The sequence below is a fragment of the Dermacentor albipictus genome, chromosome 3, assembly GCF_038994185.2.
Source record: "Dermacentor albipictus isolate Rhodes 1998 colony chromosome 3, USDA_Dalb.pri_finalv2, whole genome shotgun sequence".
Classification (NCBI taxonomy): Eukaryota; Metazoa; Arthropoda; class Arachnida; order Ixodida; family Ixodidae; genus Dermacentor; species Dermacentor albipictus.
The window spans coordinates 4,583,353-4,596,485 of NC_091823.1; the positions used below are offsets into that span (position 1 = coordinate 4,583,353).

Consider the following 13,133-nt stretch of genomic DNA (forward strand, 5'->3'; position numbering starts at 1 on the left):
GCATGTGAAAGAGCCTTATTGAGTAATTCATTTCAGAGCATAATTACCCTAGATAGTTCGAGTTTTGGGTACACGCCTTCCGTTAAGTGTCACCGATTTATTCAAGATATGACATCTCTGCTCTGGCTTTACCGTTCTCGCACGGAAGAGAGAAAACTTTTTAAGTGTTCCACTTGAAGCTTCTCTGTGGGCCGAAAACGAGGATTTAACACTTTTCATTTAGACTCTATAGTTGACACCGACATGTCTAACTTCCCTGTTTAGTTGACTTAGCAATCCCAAAATTTCCTCAAAATGTAGATTTGGTGAGTGATTTAGTTTTTTTCATAGAACCGTGATAACCGCACATAACGTTTTTGATCGGTGTAAAATATTTCATCTGACTATGCGAGCGGGTAGGCGCGCTTGAGAAACACGGACACTGTGTGACCGTCCTCAAAAGTGCCTCTTGACACGAATTTACTGGCACATCTGAAAGCACAGTCGTGCGGCCGCATGTGGATGCGAGCAGTGCACGGTTGCGGAGATCGTCGACGGAGGCGTCTTGTTCGCACTTGACCACGGCGACGATGCCGCTCAGCGGCACCTGGACAGCATTCCCAGCAGACCGATGACGAACAAGAGCGCCAGAAAGATGAACGTGCCGGTGTGCAGCCAGAAGGCAAAGTAGAAGGCCGTCGGTGAACAGTAGTCGGCACTGGCACGGTCTTGTGATGGCCAAAGGCTGCCGTACACGTAAACACAGCCTGCGAGCAAAACGGGCCAGTGGAAGGCAGGCACGCGCTGAGTCAGGCAGGACCTCTTGCTAGGCGAGTTGGTGCGTGTCTATGTGTGGAAGAGTCGCGCGCATGAAAGGATGAATACAGGCAAAAAAACGAGACAAACTGAAAGAGAGCGCAAGCTATCAACTGGTTTTATTCGTTTCGAAGCTGCACATATAGGCAGTGTACACACGTGACGAAAAAAGGAAGGGGGGAGCAGAAGGAAAGGGCAAATCAAGCCTTCTTCATGCCAACACAAGCTGCGCAGAAAATCTTGTACAGCATGATATAAGGCAACAGAAGTGAGACTTAAGCAGTCATCGCCCTTTTCCTGGATGTGAAAAGCTCCTAAAGGCCATTTTTCTCCTGTGTTCTTTCTTTCTTAGGCGTAACTCTCCCTAACTGTATCAAACATGGCACGGTGAGGCTTGCTTTGGTTCTCTAGTACACAAATGCAAGTTATTCCTCAGAATTTTGAGAATGACAGCCCACAAATTTCGTGAGGCGTAACATTCACAGCGCATGCCTTCTATATTAAATCTTCTCAGACTATTATTAAACGCGCAAAACAATATCAGTGCTCAAACCTGAAAGTGATGTAATTTTACTGGTGCGGCACCTTACGGGCAACGTAGTGGCTCCTGTGCGTTGTCATTAGAGGCCCCGTATGCGGCCTTCTAAGTTGTGCCAGAAATTCTGGCATCCGTGTTAGTCGAACCCGCATACCAATTTTTCACACCGTCCGAAAAGTTCGGGCGCAACGCTAGACTTTGCTATCACAGTCAGCGCTTTGGGCAGAATCACTGCGAACTCTTTAGCTTGTCCATGATGACGATGTTAAATGTGCACTTTGATCGCCATACTGGAGCGCTTGTACACTCCATCCATATGACCAATTAATTACAACTATTATATTTATCCCACAGTGTTTTCAAATTTCATTTGTTGTTGCCTCTATGTGCCAAACCTTGCATCTCTATTAGCCTGCCCGTGAGAAAGCCGCACCCTGCGTGACTAACTGCTTTTCGAGCAGCATGAAAACAGACGCAGTGTACCGACCAGCGATGAAGACGGCGAACAGCGCCACGTTGAGCAGCGCCGTGACGGCGCCCAGGAGGAGGAACTTGCGCCCGTCCTGCTGGTCGCCGCAGTCGGCCGGGTGGAGGCGCCCCGAACGGACGACCACGTTGCCGACGCAGTTGGCGAGCGCCAGCACACCGCTGAGCACCAGCAGCACCGGAACCATGGGCTGGCGCGGGCACTCGTGGACGGTCAGCGCACCTGCATGCGGCGTGCCACAGGAGCTCTCTCATTTGGCGGCGCGAGCCTGAAGTAGGCCGCAATACTGAGGAAATTAATACCATTTCGACACCCCTGCTTTCTTTGACCATGTTGAAAATTGGTGCATTCCTTAGCAGAAAACCCGTCTTCAATTAATTTCAAGGTGCCATAAGGGTATTTTGTGCGAAACATACACCTTGTCTAATGAAAGGGTGATCGGTCACTTCAACATTTCCACTAAGTAAAAAAGCACTCAGTGCCCTTCCACTCTGTGAAGAAGGATAACCTGTGAAGCTGTGACGTATGTGGGCCCCTTAATGCCGAAATGCACCTCCGCCGCGGATCGGCCCCGCATTGCACTATCTTCAGGATCGGCCCACGTATCGGGAGTGCTTAACGCCTTATTCACGTCCGTCGCGGGTCGGCCCGGCATTGCACGATCTTCGGTATCGGCCCACGTATCGGGAGTGCTTAACGCCTGCTTCACCTCCGCCGCCGGGTCTGCCCGGCATTGCACTATCTTCGGTATTGGCCCGCGTACGGGGAGTGCTTAACGCCTGCTTCACCTCCGCCGCGGGTTGAGCGGGTATTACACTATTTTCGGGATCGGCCCATGTATGGGGAGTGCTTAACGCCTGCTTCACCTCCGCCGCGGGTCGGTATAGAACTATCTTCGGAATCGGCCCGCGTATGGGGAGTGCTAGCGTCTGCTTCACCGCCGCAGAGGGTCGGGCAATTGCTGGCCTTCAAATAATAAATTATAATGCAATATATCAAAGTACATTGCATACAGCTGCGAGCTCGTTCCTTCCAAGTTTCCCTTACACTCGAAAATATTTCAGTAATCGGCGATGCCATTTTACTGATGAAAAACACACAAGTGCAAATTAACAAAAGAAGCAATACACGGATTGTTAGCAAAACACTGTGCAGCAATAGCTAGGCCAATCCGCGTGCGTTTCGTATAATGGTACTCTAATTCTTTATCGGTGCACGGGGACGAAAAGGCATAAACACAACACGCGTCATGATTCAAGTTTACGTGGCGACGTCGCACGGTTCACGAGAACAGTCAACCGCATTCCCACACGCGCACATACTACGCTCGATGTTGGTGTACCGCGAGATTAGATCGCGCTGGCAGCCCGAACCCGATCGAGGAGACTCGATGGCACGATCCATACTGCCTTTTCAGGATGTCGCGACAGTTGCACTGGCTCGTAGCACTGAACCACAAAACACAACAGTCGTCGTGTAATCGCTACACGACAGACACACTCCGCGGCAAGAAGACTGTTGGCGCACTAGTTTCCACACACGCACAGGATGTTGTTTAGTTGCCGTGAAGGTCGCACGTTTCAGCGACGTTATGGGCGAGGCCGACGGCGACGCGAAACGCGGGAACGGGCGCCAAGGAGCTGCGCTCTAAAAAGAAGATTGATTGCTGCGATGAATGGTATAAGCAGAGGTCATCCAACGACTGCTGTATATCTTATAGACGTAGTCACTCAAAGAATGTGCTATGCTAAAAGAATTAGTAAGAGATTTATTGCTGTAATTTATTTCATCAGCAGTATTTCCAGGCTTAGGTAAATTCATGAACGCATAAAGTAGTTACCATTGTTTTCTGGGATTTTTTTTTTGCGTATTGCAAATTCGTTTTCGTCATACTGTCACCTCGACTTCTTCAGCAAATTATTCGGAATGTTACAATAATTTTTACAACGTGCAAACAAGCGTACATTAAAAGGTTTCTTTTTTTACTTTCTGTGGTATATGCTTTCTTTCAATGAAGGAAACTCTATAGCTCTCACCCAACGCGCGCATGCGCCGTCAAGCTGGAACGCACAATAACGGCGGTTGCGCAAACGTCGTTACTGCTTTAGTTGGGCGTCCGCAACAGCCCTGCGTACGCAGAAAACCTGCGGAGGCGACAGTGCGCATGCGCACTACGCAGGAGCACGCACGGTCTGCTGCGTGTGCCCGCAGCTTTTCGAAAGCGGCGTAGCGTCCGCTGCGGGCTCAGCGGGCTTTGCGGGACGTTCTCGCGTGTTTTCGCGTGTCCACGAGAGCGCGCTTTTCAATACGGCTCTTGCCGAAGATGTGTCTCCGGCTTGTGGTTTGCCTTCGTGGCGGCGCTAAGTATGGCACACTACCGGGTCCTGCGCGTCAGCACTCCTAACCTGCTGCGTCCGGCAAACCGTTTCGTGCGCGCGAGCTTCATTGTGGTTGTGGGGGTTGTGGACGCCCAACTGAAAGTGTCTGCTGTGCCCCGAGCGTCTGTATAATTGCTATCGCAATAAAACATATTCACTAAAAAAACACTCAACTTTCGGGTGGAAATAAAAACCGAATAAAGTGGGTGCAGTTTTGACAAATATAGAGACCGATACGCTATGACCTTTCTTTAAACCTTCGGTCACATTCATGTGCTACGCTTTTTACCTCGAGCCTTTCACGAGAGTCAACCGCAACGCACCTATAATCAGCGAAGCAGCAGGAACCAGGAATGTTGCCAGGACCACGAGCGTGAAGAGAACTGAAGAAAAAACAATGACGCAGTAAGATGAACAAGCCGGGGTGCACATACACTGTGCGCTCACTGTGGTTCAAGCAGAGGGTCACTATGGCGGCCGCCACCTCCTTGGGGTCGTGGTCCGGGTAGTCCTCGCGGGCCTGCCGCAGACGCTCGAGCACGGACTCGTCTGCGAAGACGCGAACAGACGACTCTCACTCGTAGAATGACAGTCACCGACGGGAGAGTTAGGCCACGATCTCAATATGCATGCACACTTGTTTGAACAAAACAAAGGCCAAATATTCCTTCTATTTCGCAGCCGAACTGCAGTGGCGGTACCTCATGCAGCGGGACCATCACACTGAGTCAGCGTGATCACTGATGTTGCGGGTATCAAATAAAGTACTGCATATCACTGCGAAAGCAATTACGCAAAGAATCCAGTCGATTTCTCGTCGTCGCCGTGGTGTCCTCTGTAATGTCCAAGTGCAGCCTCCGAGATTGCGCGCGCTGGCAGGTTTCGCTCCGGCCGTCGCCAGCGAAAAAGCGTCACGCGGCTTCCGCCGAGTGCTCTGGCGGCGGCTCTTGTTAATCTCGGCTCTGCCTCGCGAGCTACCTCGCACGCTTTGGCTGCTTTGGCGTCTCGAGCGTTTAGTCTGTAGCGCCTCAGGCCGCATCCGTGTGCAACGGCCGTCAAGGAGGAGGAAGTTAGGAATCCCGGAGGCCGCGCAGCGTGCGCAGTGCGCTATAAAAAAATAAATAAATAAAAAATAACCGAGCTCAAAGCTCAACGCTGCCGGAGCTGGGTCTTCCTCGTCAGAAGCCTGGTGGTGAGCAGAATTACGTACAGCCTGCCCTGCTACCACCTCACACAGTCCGAGACGGAGCAGGCCGACACGCTCTTGAGGATGGCTTTCAGAACCGCTCTCCGCCTGCCCATGAGTACATCGACTGAAAGAATATTGGCGCTAGGGTTACACAACACCCTCAGCGAACTGACAGAAGCGCTTTACGTCTCGCAACAACATAGACTTGCGCGGACTCGCACGGGCCGGCAGGCCCCACAAACCTTGGGCTTCCAAGCTGTAACAACACGAACCCAAGACACCTGCTCGATACCTCGTCACGTCCAGGACAGGTATCACGTTGCCCCGATACCACGCAACATGGAGCCTAACCTACGCTACGGCAGTAGGAGAGCAAGGGCCCAGTACACGGAGAAAGCATTCAGGTTCCACAACACGGCCCATTTTACGGACGCCGCCATGTATTGGACGAAGAAAAGCGCGCAGTGGCAGTGGTATGCGATCGCCGAGGCCACGTTACCTCCGCTGCATCGACCTGCCTCTGCACGATCACTAAAGCCGAAGAGCTGGCCATCGCGTTAGCCAGCCGCGAAGGTCAACACGCAAACAAGCCACTGGCGATCCTCGCGGATTCCCAGCAGGCCTGCCGCAACTTCCTACAGGGACGAATCGGAACACCTGCTGCACAAATCCTAGCCCAAATACTCAAGGAAGACCCCGAGGACATCACCACCCAAACAATCATCTGGATACCGGGCCACACTGGCATCACGGGCAACCTGCAGGCCGACAGAGAAGCTCGACGATTCGTGCATAACCGAGCACTCATCACGCCAGCTGCAGAAGACCCGGACCCATGTTTACCTCGACTATTCAGCCATCGTGAACTACCGCAGAGGGAGTCGCTTGCGATATCCACCACCCTATTGAAATCTAAAGACAGAGGATGCCGCTGCCTGGCGTAGGCTCCAGAGAGGCACTTACACGAATCTACGCATATTACATCGCATACGCCCCACATCCTACACGGACGAATGCGCGCGGTACGGGGCCACACCAACCCTATACCACTTTACGTGGGAGTGCATGCTACACAGCATAGAACACCCCGACAGGAACATCACGAAGGAGCAATGGAAGGCACTGCTGTCCAGCTCGGCCCTCGACGACCAACTCATGCTGATCCACAGTGCTGAGATGGCAAGAACCAGCGGAGCCCTAGACTAGGGGCCCCGACCATTAGCGATTATTCCGATAATTCTTTTAATAATGTTTATCTATCTATCTATCTATCTATCTATCTATCTATCTATCTATCTATCTATCTATCTATCTATCTATCTATCTATCTATCTATCTATCTATCTATCTATCTATCTATCTATCTATCTGTGTCCGTCTATCTATCCGTCTGTCTGTGTCTGTCTGTCTGTCTGTCTGTCTGTATCTGTCTGTCTGTGTCCGTCTGTCTGTCTGTCTGTCTGTCTGTCTGTCTGTCTGTCTGTCTGTCTGTCTGTCTGTCTGTCTGTCTGTCTGTCTCCGTCTGTCTGTGTCCGTCTATCTGTCTGTCTCCGTCTGTCTGTGTCCGTCTATCTGTCTGTCTCCGTCTGTCTGTGTCCGTCTATCCGTCCGTCCGTCCGTCCGTCCGTCCGTCCGTCCGTCCGTCCGTCCGTCCGTCCGTCCGTCCGTCCGTCCGTCCGTCCGTCCGTCCGTCCGTCCGTCCGTCCGTCCGTCCGTCCGTCCGTCCGTCCGTCCGTCCGTCCGTCCGTCCGTCCGTCCGTCCGTCCGTCCGTCCGTCCGTCCGTCCGTCCGTCCGTCTGTCTGTCTGTCTGTCTGTCTGTCTGTCTGTCTGTCTGTCTGTCTGTCTGTCTGTCTGTCTGTCTGTCTGTCTGTCTGTCTGTCTGTCTGTCTGTCTGTCTGTCTGTCTGTCTGTCTGTCTGTCTGTCTGTCTGTCTGTCTGTCTGTCTGTCTGTCTGTCTGTCTGTCTGTCTGTCTGTCTGTCTGTCTGTCTGTCTGTCTGTCTGTCTGTCTGTCTGTCTGTCTGTCTGTCTGTCTGTCTGTCTGTCTGTCTGTCTGTCTGTCTGTCTGTCTGTCTGTCTGTCTGTCTGTCTGTCTGTCTGTCTGTCTGTCTGTCTGTCTGTCTGTCTGTCTGTCTGTCTGTCTGTCTGTCTGTCTGTCTGTCTGTCTGTCTGTCTGTCTGTCTGTCTGTCTGTCTGTCTGTCTGTCTGTCTGTCTGTCTGTCTGTCTGTCTGTCTGTCTGTCTGTCTGTCTGTCTGTCTGTCTGTCTGTCTGTCTGTCTGTCTGTCTGTCTGTCTGTCTGTCTGTCTGTCTGTCTGTCTGTCTGTCTGTCTGTCTGTCTGTCTGTCTGTCTGTCTGTCTGTCTGTCTGTCTGTCTGTCTGTCTGTCTGTCTGTCTGTCTGTCTGTCTGTCTGTCTGTCTGTCTGTCTGTCTGTCTGTCTGTCTGTCTGTCTGTCTGTCTGTCTGTCTGTCTGTCTGTCTGTCTGTCTGTCTGTCTGTCTGTCTGTCTGTCTGTCTGTCTGTCTGTCTGTCTGTCTGTCTGTCTGTCTGTCTGTCTGTCTGTCTGTCTGTCTGTCTGTCTGTCTGTCTGTCTGTCTGTCTGTCTGTCTGTCTGTCTGTCTGTCTGTCTGTCTGTCTGTCTGTCTGTCTGTCTGTCTGTCTGTCTGTCTGTCTGTCTGTCTGTCTGTCTGTCTGTCTGTCTGTCTGTCTGTCTGTCTGTCTGTCTGTCTGTCTGTCCGTCCGTCTGTCTGTCCGTCTGTCCGTCTGTCCGTCCGTCCGTCCGTCCGTCCGTCCGTCCGTCCGTCCGTCCGTCCGTCCGTCTGTCTGTCTGTCTGTCTGTCTGTCTGTCTGTCTGTCTGTCTGTCTGTCTGTCTGTCTGTCCTCGCATTAGCTCCGACAAGTCCTTTTATGCCTCTATTTTCCCGGTACCTTGTTAAAATGCTTATCCATTGATATTGTAGTGTGTCTGTAGTACGCGTACTTATGTTTATTAATTTATTTTTCTACACAAATCACGTGCGCGTTCACACACCATTTATTGTCAATGAACTGGCAGCCTAGATGGCAGAGGTTATTTGCTGTCTGCCTAGTTCTTCTTTCGGTCTTCTCTTTTTCCCACTTTTCCATTTTTTGTGCGTCGCCGCAATCCAGCACTTGATATGGCTATTTTTCGTTGGTACACCTACGCTGCAGTGAAGTGATGTTTGCGTAATATTCACTAATATATTCTCGCCCGTACTTATTTTCTGTATTTAATTTGATGTAGCGTGCTATCGTTTTATGCAAGAATAATGCGCTTCCATGGTAGCGGGCATAAATGACCACAAACTTCACCAATATTACTGGTATTTGTGGCAACACTGCTTTTATGTGACGCTTTCTTTTTCCTTTTGTGAATAACGCTATTTCACGCTGATGTAACCGTATTCTACCCTTACTCCATGCCTTCCTGAAGACATGCATGATATATTCATATATACGCACACATATATATGTTGTTACGCGAAGGACGAGTCAGTAAGACGAGCAACTATTTAGAGGTGATATTTACAGCAGCGGTTGAAGCGCTGACCGGTTAGATTCACAGCGCGAGCCCAGTTCGTTCTTCCTCCTCTTCTCTCGAGTGATTGCGCCCACGCGCCTCGTTCAAGCAATCAAATACCACACGCATGTTGTATAATCCCCCGGCGGCAGAAGCGACGCTACGGAGCGTCTAAATGTCATCACTGGGAGGGTGGCACTGCTTCAGTCTTGCAACGTGCACGATATCGCTGGGCTGGGAAGCAGACGGGGCGTCATCCTTCTCGGTTTACCCTCGCGCATTTTCACTTACACCCTCGCACTTGGACTTTCTACGGAGCATCCCGGCGACGTCGCTAACGACGGCGGAAATTCGCCTGCAGTGTACGTGTAATTGTTGTGACTGTAAAAACAAACATGCTGTAAGCAGACATGCGGAACAGTCAATGGTGCTCTTGTGTTCGATGTAATTAACATTTAAACGTTTATTGCCTTTAGTGATGGTAACGCTTGCTTGAGCGGCAACTACGTATAATGATAAACGATAAATAATTGCAGGATCTTACTGGCTTTAGTGATGGTAATGCTTACTCGAGCGGCAACTATATACACTAAGAAGCGATAAATAATTGCACACTATCATTTCACACTTGGTGCACAATTTCTCGCCCCATCCAGCCTTAAGGCTGATGAACGCAGTAGGTAATTAATGCCAGCAGCAGAACACACAAATTTTCTCCGCAAAAAAAAAAAAACTTTCTTAACGCTTGCTGCACCATAGCTGAAATATTATTTGTACGTTTGCACATGTCAGTGGAATATCACCATGAATATTTCCCTTTGGAGTACCATACCTAATCCTGAGAGTTAGGTTTATCCGTTTGCTGGCAAAGCCAACCCTAGATACATGCACAAGGCATAACGTCTTTCTTTCTGTGCACTCGTATAATAATTCTGAATGCTTCCGCTGGTCAGCTGACGCATGTAAACACGCGCAACACTCGTTCCTCTCAGTAAACTGGGTTCAAATTTTCAGAATAATATGGCAAAGTGACCCCCATTGCAGTTGGGGACTTACCACGACGAAGCGTTACGTGGCAATTACGGCAAACGAAATAATAATGAATTCTTGAGTGTATACGCACCAAAAACGCGATATGAGCCACGCCGCTAGTGGGGGGGCTCCATATTAATTTTAACCAACTGCGTTTCTCTAACATGCACCTTTAAAGCCTTACTGTGAAGCCACTGCCAAGCGAAAGGGGGCTTCGGCTTTGTCAAGCTGTATCTGACAGCTTGTCCTGCGCCTCCGCTGTCTTTATCTTTAGAAGGCAGAAGTAAAGAACATTAACCCTTTAATTGCAGACATTAGCCGGCATTCCTTGTAGAATTGGCCACGCGTCTACTTTTCTGGCGTCGCTTTCTTTTTTCGCGCCATCGCGGTGTAAATTTCGCAACACGTACGCATGTGGAACTCCATTAACACTCTTCATACACAAACGCAATCTTATTCTTGGCGAAAGGCCCTTTGCCGATTGCATCTTCCTTGAGTTCTCTAAAGCGTTTGATAAAGTATGTCACAAACCGCTCATATGCAAACTAAGAATAATTAAGCTTGATGGCAACCCCTTAAATTGGATTGAGCTTTTCCTTACAAAGTGTTCTCAGTTTGTTTCAGGTAACGGCACCGACTTGGACAGCGAGTTGCGGCACCGGGTTCGCTCTTCGGTCGTACAATAGCCCTAAAGGCTATCTGAGAAGAAGACTTGGCAGATGCAAGTAGGGCACTACCTGAAGCGCCATTTATGCCACTTGCCCCTAGATGACCCTTTCCTTGTGCGGAGCTCTAGAGAAGTCGTGCTGACTTTAGAACAAGGTACTTGGAGCAATGTGTACGCGTTTTCACTGGACGTTGAAGACCTGTATTACGCGATTCCTCATGACGGTGTGCTCAGTGCCATTAGGAACAAGATCGAAGACTTTGGTGAAGTTAGGTTCAGTTGTGCAACCGGAGTGAATAGTGGCCAGTTTCTAGAAGTGTTAAACTTTTATCTTCATTCCACTGTCGTTAGTTTCAAAAACCAACAGTATATACTACGCAAGGGTATTTGCATTGGATGGTCGCTCGCTACCATTCTTTCAGACATCTTTCTTAGCGCCTTTGACAAGTGTGTAAATAGCATTCTGAATCATTCATGTGCTCCTTCCATAATGAGGTACGTCGATGACTACCTGGTGCTTGTTAACGTGGTTCCAGGGTCGAGGCTAGATGACACTGTAGAATCGATAATTAACACTTTTAGAAATGCATTGGAGGCTCTAAACTTCACGTGCGAAAGGCCTTGTGATAACAGCATTAGCTTTCTGGACCTCAATCTCACTCCAATGAACACGCATGTCTGTTTCGAATGTCAGCGGAGGTTGAGCAAGCAGCTAATTTCATACGACAGTGCCCACTCCAAGTTAGTAAAAAAAGAGGAGTTGCAATGACTTGTCTAAAGGAAGTTCGAAATAAATCTTGCATTCACAAAGTAGAAAGCAGCTTTAATAACCAGTTTTCAAGGCTACACCTAGCCGGTTTTCCTTCACTTTTGGTTTCTAGCGTCTGCGATAAGCTTCTTCAAAAGATCAAACAGGCAAGAGTGGGCATTACCACAGAAAAGCCATTTGATAGGAAGAGATTACATGTGATTCCTTATTGGCACATAGTGTCCCACAACCTCAAGAAGGTTGCGCAAAGGCGCAGTGTTAATCTTCTCTTCAGTGCACCGTGTAAGTTGGCCAAGATATGCCCTATGCTGACAAAGGCAAAACCCGAACCATGCTCTAAGAAACATGCAGCGCAGTACACGGCTTGCAAAAGTAATGTCGTATATGAGATACCCCTAAGTTGCCAACAGGTCCGTCAAACCGTCAAACCGGACGGTGTTTCAATGAAAGGGGGCGTGAGCACAACTGGGCCGTAAATAACAATGCAGGGGGTCATCTGGCTGAACACTGCAAACGTCACAATTGCCGTCCGTATCTTCGTGACACCAGGTTTCTGGCACGTTCTAGAAATAGACTAGAACGGGAGATATCAGAAGCTTTCTACATTGCAAATTCCGAGGGCACGTGCACTAGCTGCCCGTCAGTGACACTTATCGAAAAAGAGTTAGCTTTTCTAATGAGATAGGGAGGTCGTGATGTTACGGTGGTGACTATTCTAGGTTGAATATATATAAACTCCTGTTTCCTAAAAAAAAAAGAACATTTAGTTAAAAGTAGCGCCTTGTCCATTGTACATGTTCCTCCTTTAGTCCGCGTCTTCGTAGCTCTCATTTCTTCAAGTATGCAAAACCAACTCGCCCACATCAAGCTTCTTCTGCCGTAGTAAGTGTAAATGCACGTGTGTGCCTAGACAAGGTATACTAATCTACCTGTTTACCCCGTAAATAATGCACAATTAGTCTGTGCTTCTTAATATAATTACCTGAGTGTTCGTTATAGTTACAATATAACATGGACTACACATACCTTTCGTTATCAACAACGCTAATATAATGTAGGATACCTTGGTCGTAATTTCGCCAAATCACCTTCATCCGTCAAATTAACGTTACAGAAATCACTCAGATCCATACAAAACTTGACTAAGTCCGCTGATTTGGCCATCCGTAACAAACTAGCTTAATGCAATATCTGGCACAAACTAAAGCTCGGTTCGTTGTCTAACTACAACCTAACATCGAGGAAAATTCAACCTTGCGCATTCCCTTGCTTTACGTCGCGTGATGCTCCGCCTAAATCTCGTCACATACTCTGCCGCGCTTTCGTCTCTCTAATATATCACTGTACAATTAGGAACACTCTTGTGCTTTGTTTATCCACTACCCTGTTTATCCACTTGTTATTTTACCCCGAGGGTAAAACAAACAGAGGCGACGACGATGTCTGCGCGCCGTGAACGCGGCGAATCGCGCACCGTTGCCGAACCAGAAGCGAGACGCCGGGGGCGCCGGGGCGTTGATGGTGCTGCCGTAATGCATGGCGGCCGCCAGGTCGATGGGCTCGCCGCCGATCCCCGTCGCCTGCGCGCAAAAACAAAAACAAAAAAAAGAGAGCCGCTTTCAGCACGTCGACCAGCAAACAGCTGCAATGCCGCGGGCCGAACATCGCTCGTGGCGTTCGGAAACATGCCCGCGGACAATCCATTTCCCGATCGAGCCCAGCTGCATGGCTAGCAGCTGC

General features: G+C 49.4%; 1 protein-coding gene across 4 annotated transcripts in view; it reads right to left on the reverse strand.

Moving 5' to 3' along the window:
* Positions 1-426: 426 nt before the first annotated feature.
* LOC139057188 (transmembrane protein 272-like) overlaps positions 427-13,133 on the reverse strand; it is a 50,388-nt gene continuing 37,681 nt past the window's right edge. For 2 of the 4 annotated variants that reach the window (XM_070534996.1, XM_070534994.1), the window contains exons 2-6: positions 12,802-12,973; positions 4,646-4,747; positions 4,522-4,581; positions 1,821-2,042; positions 427-746 (exon numbers count right to left, since the gene is read on the reverse strand). In XM_070534996.1, coding sequence (XP_070391097.1) covers positions 577-746; positions 1,821-2,042; positions 4,522-4,581; positions 4,646-4,747; positions 12,802-12,931 — 684 coding nt within the window. In that variant the 5' untranslated portion in view covers positions 12,932-12,973 and the 3' untranslated portion in view covers positions 427-576. The remainder of the gene's footprint in view (positions 747-1,820; positions 2,043-4,521; positions 4,582-4,645; positions 4,748-12,801; positions 12,974-13,133) is intronic. The other 2 variants (XM_070534997.1, XM_070534995.1) reach the window with 1 other exon arrangement.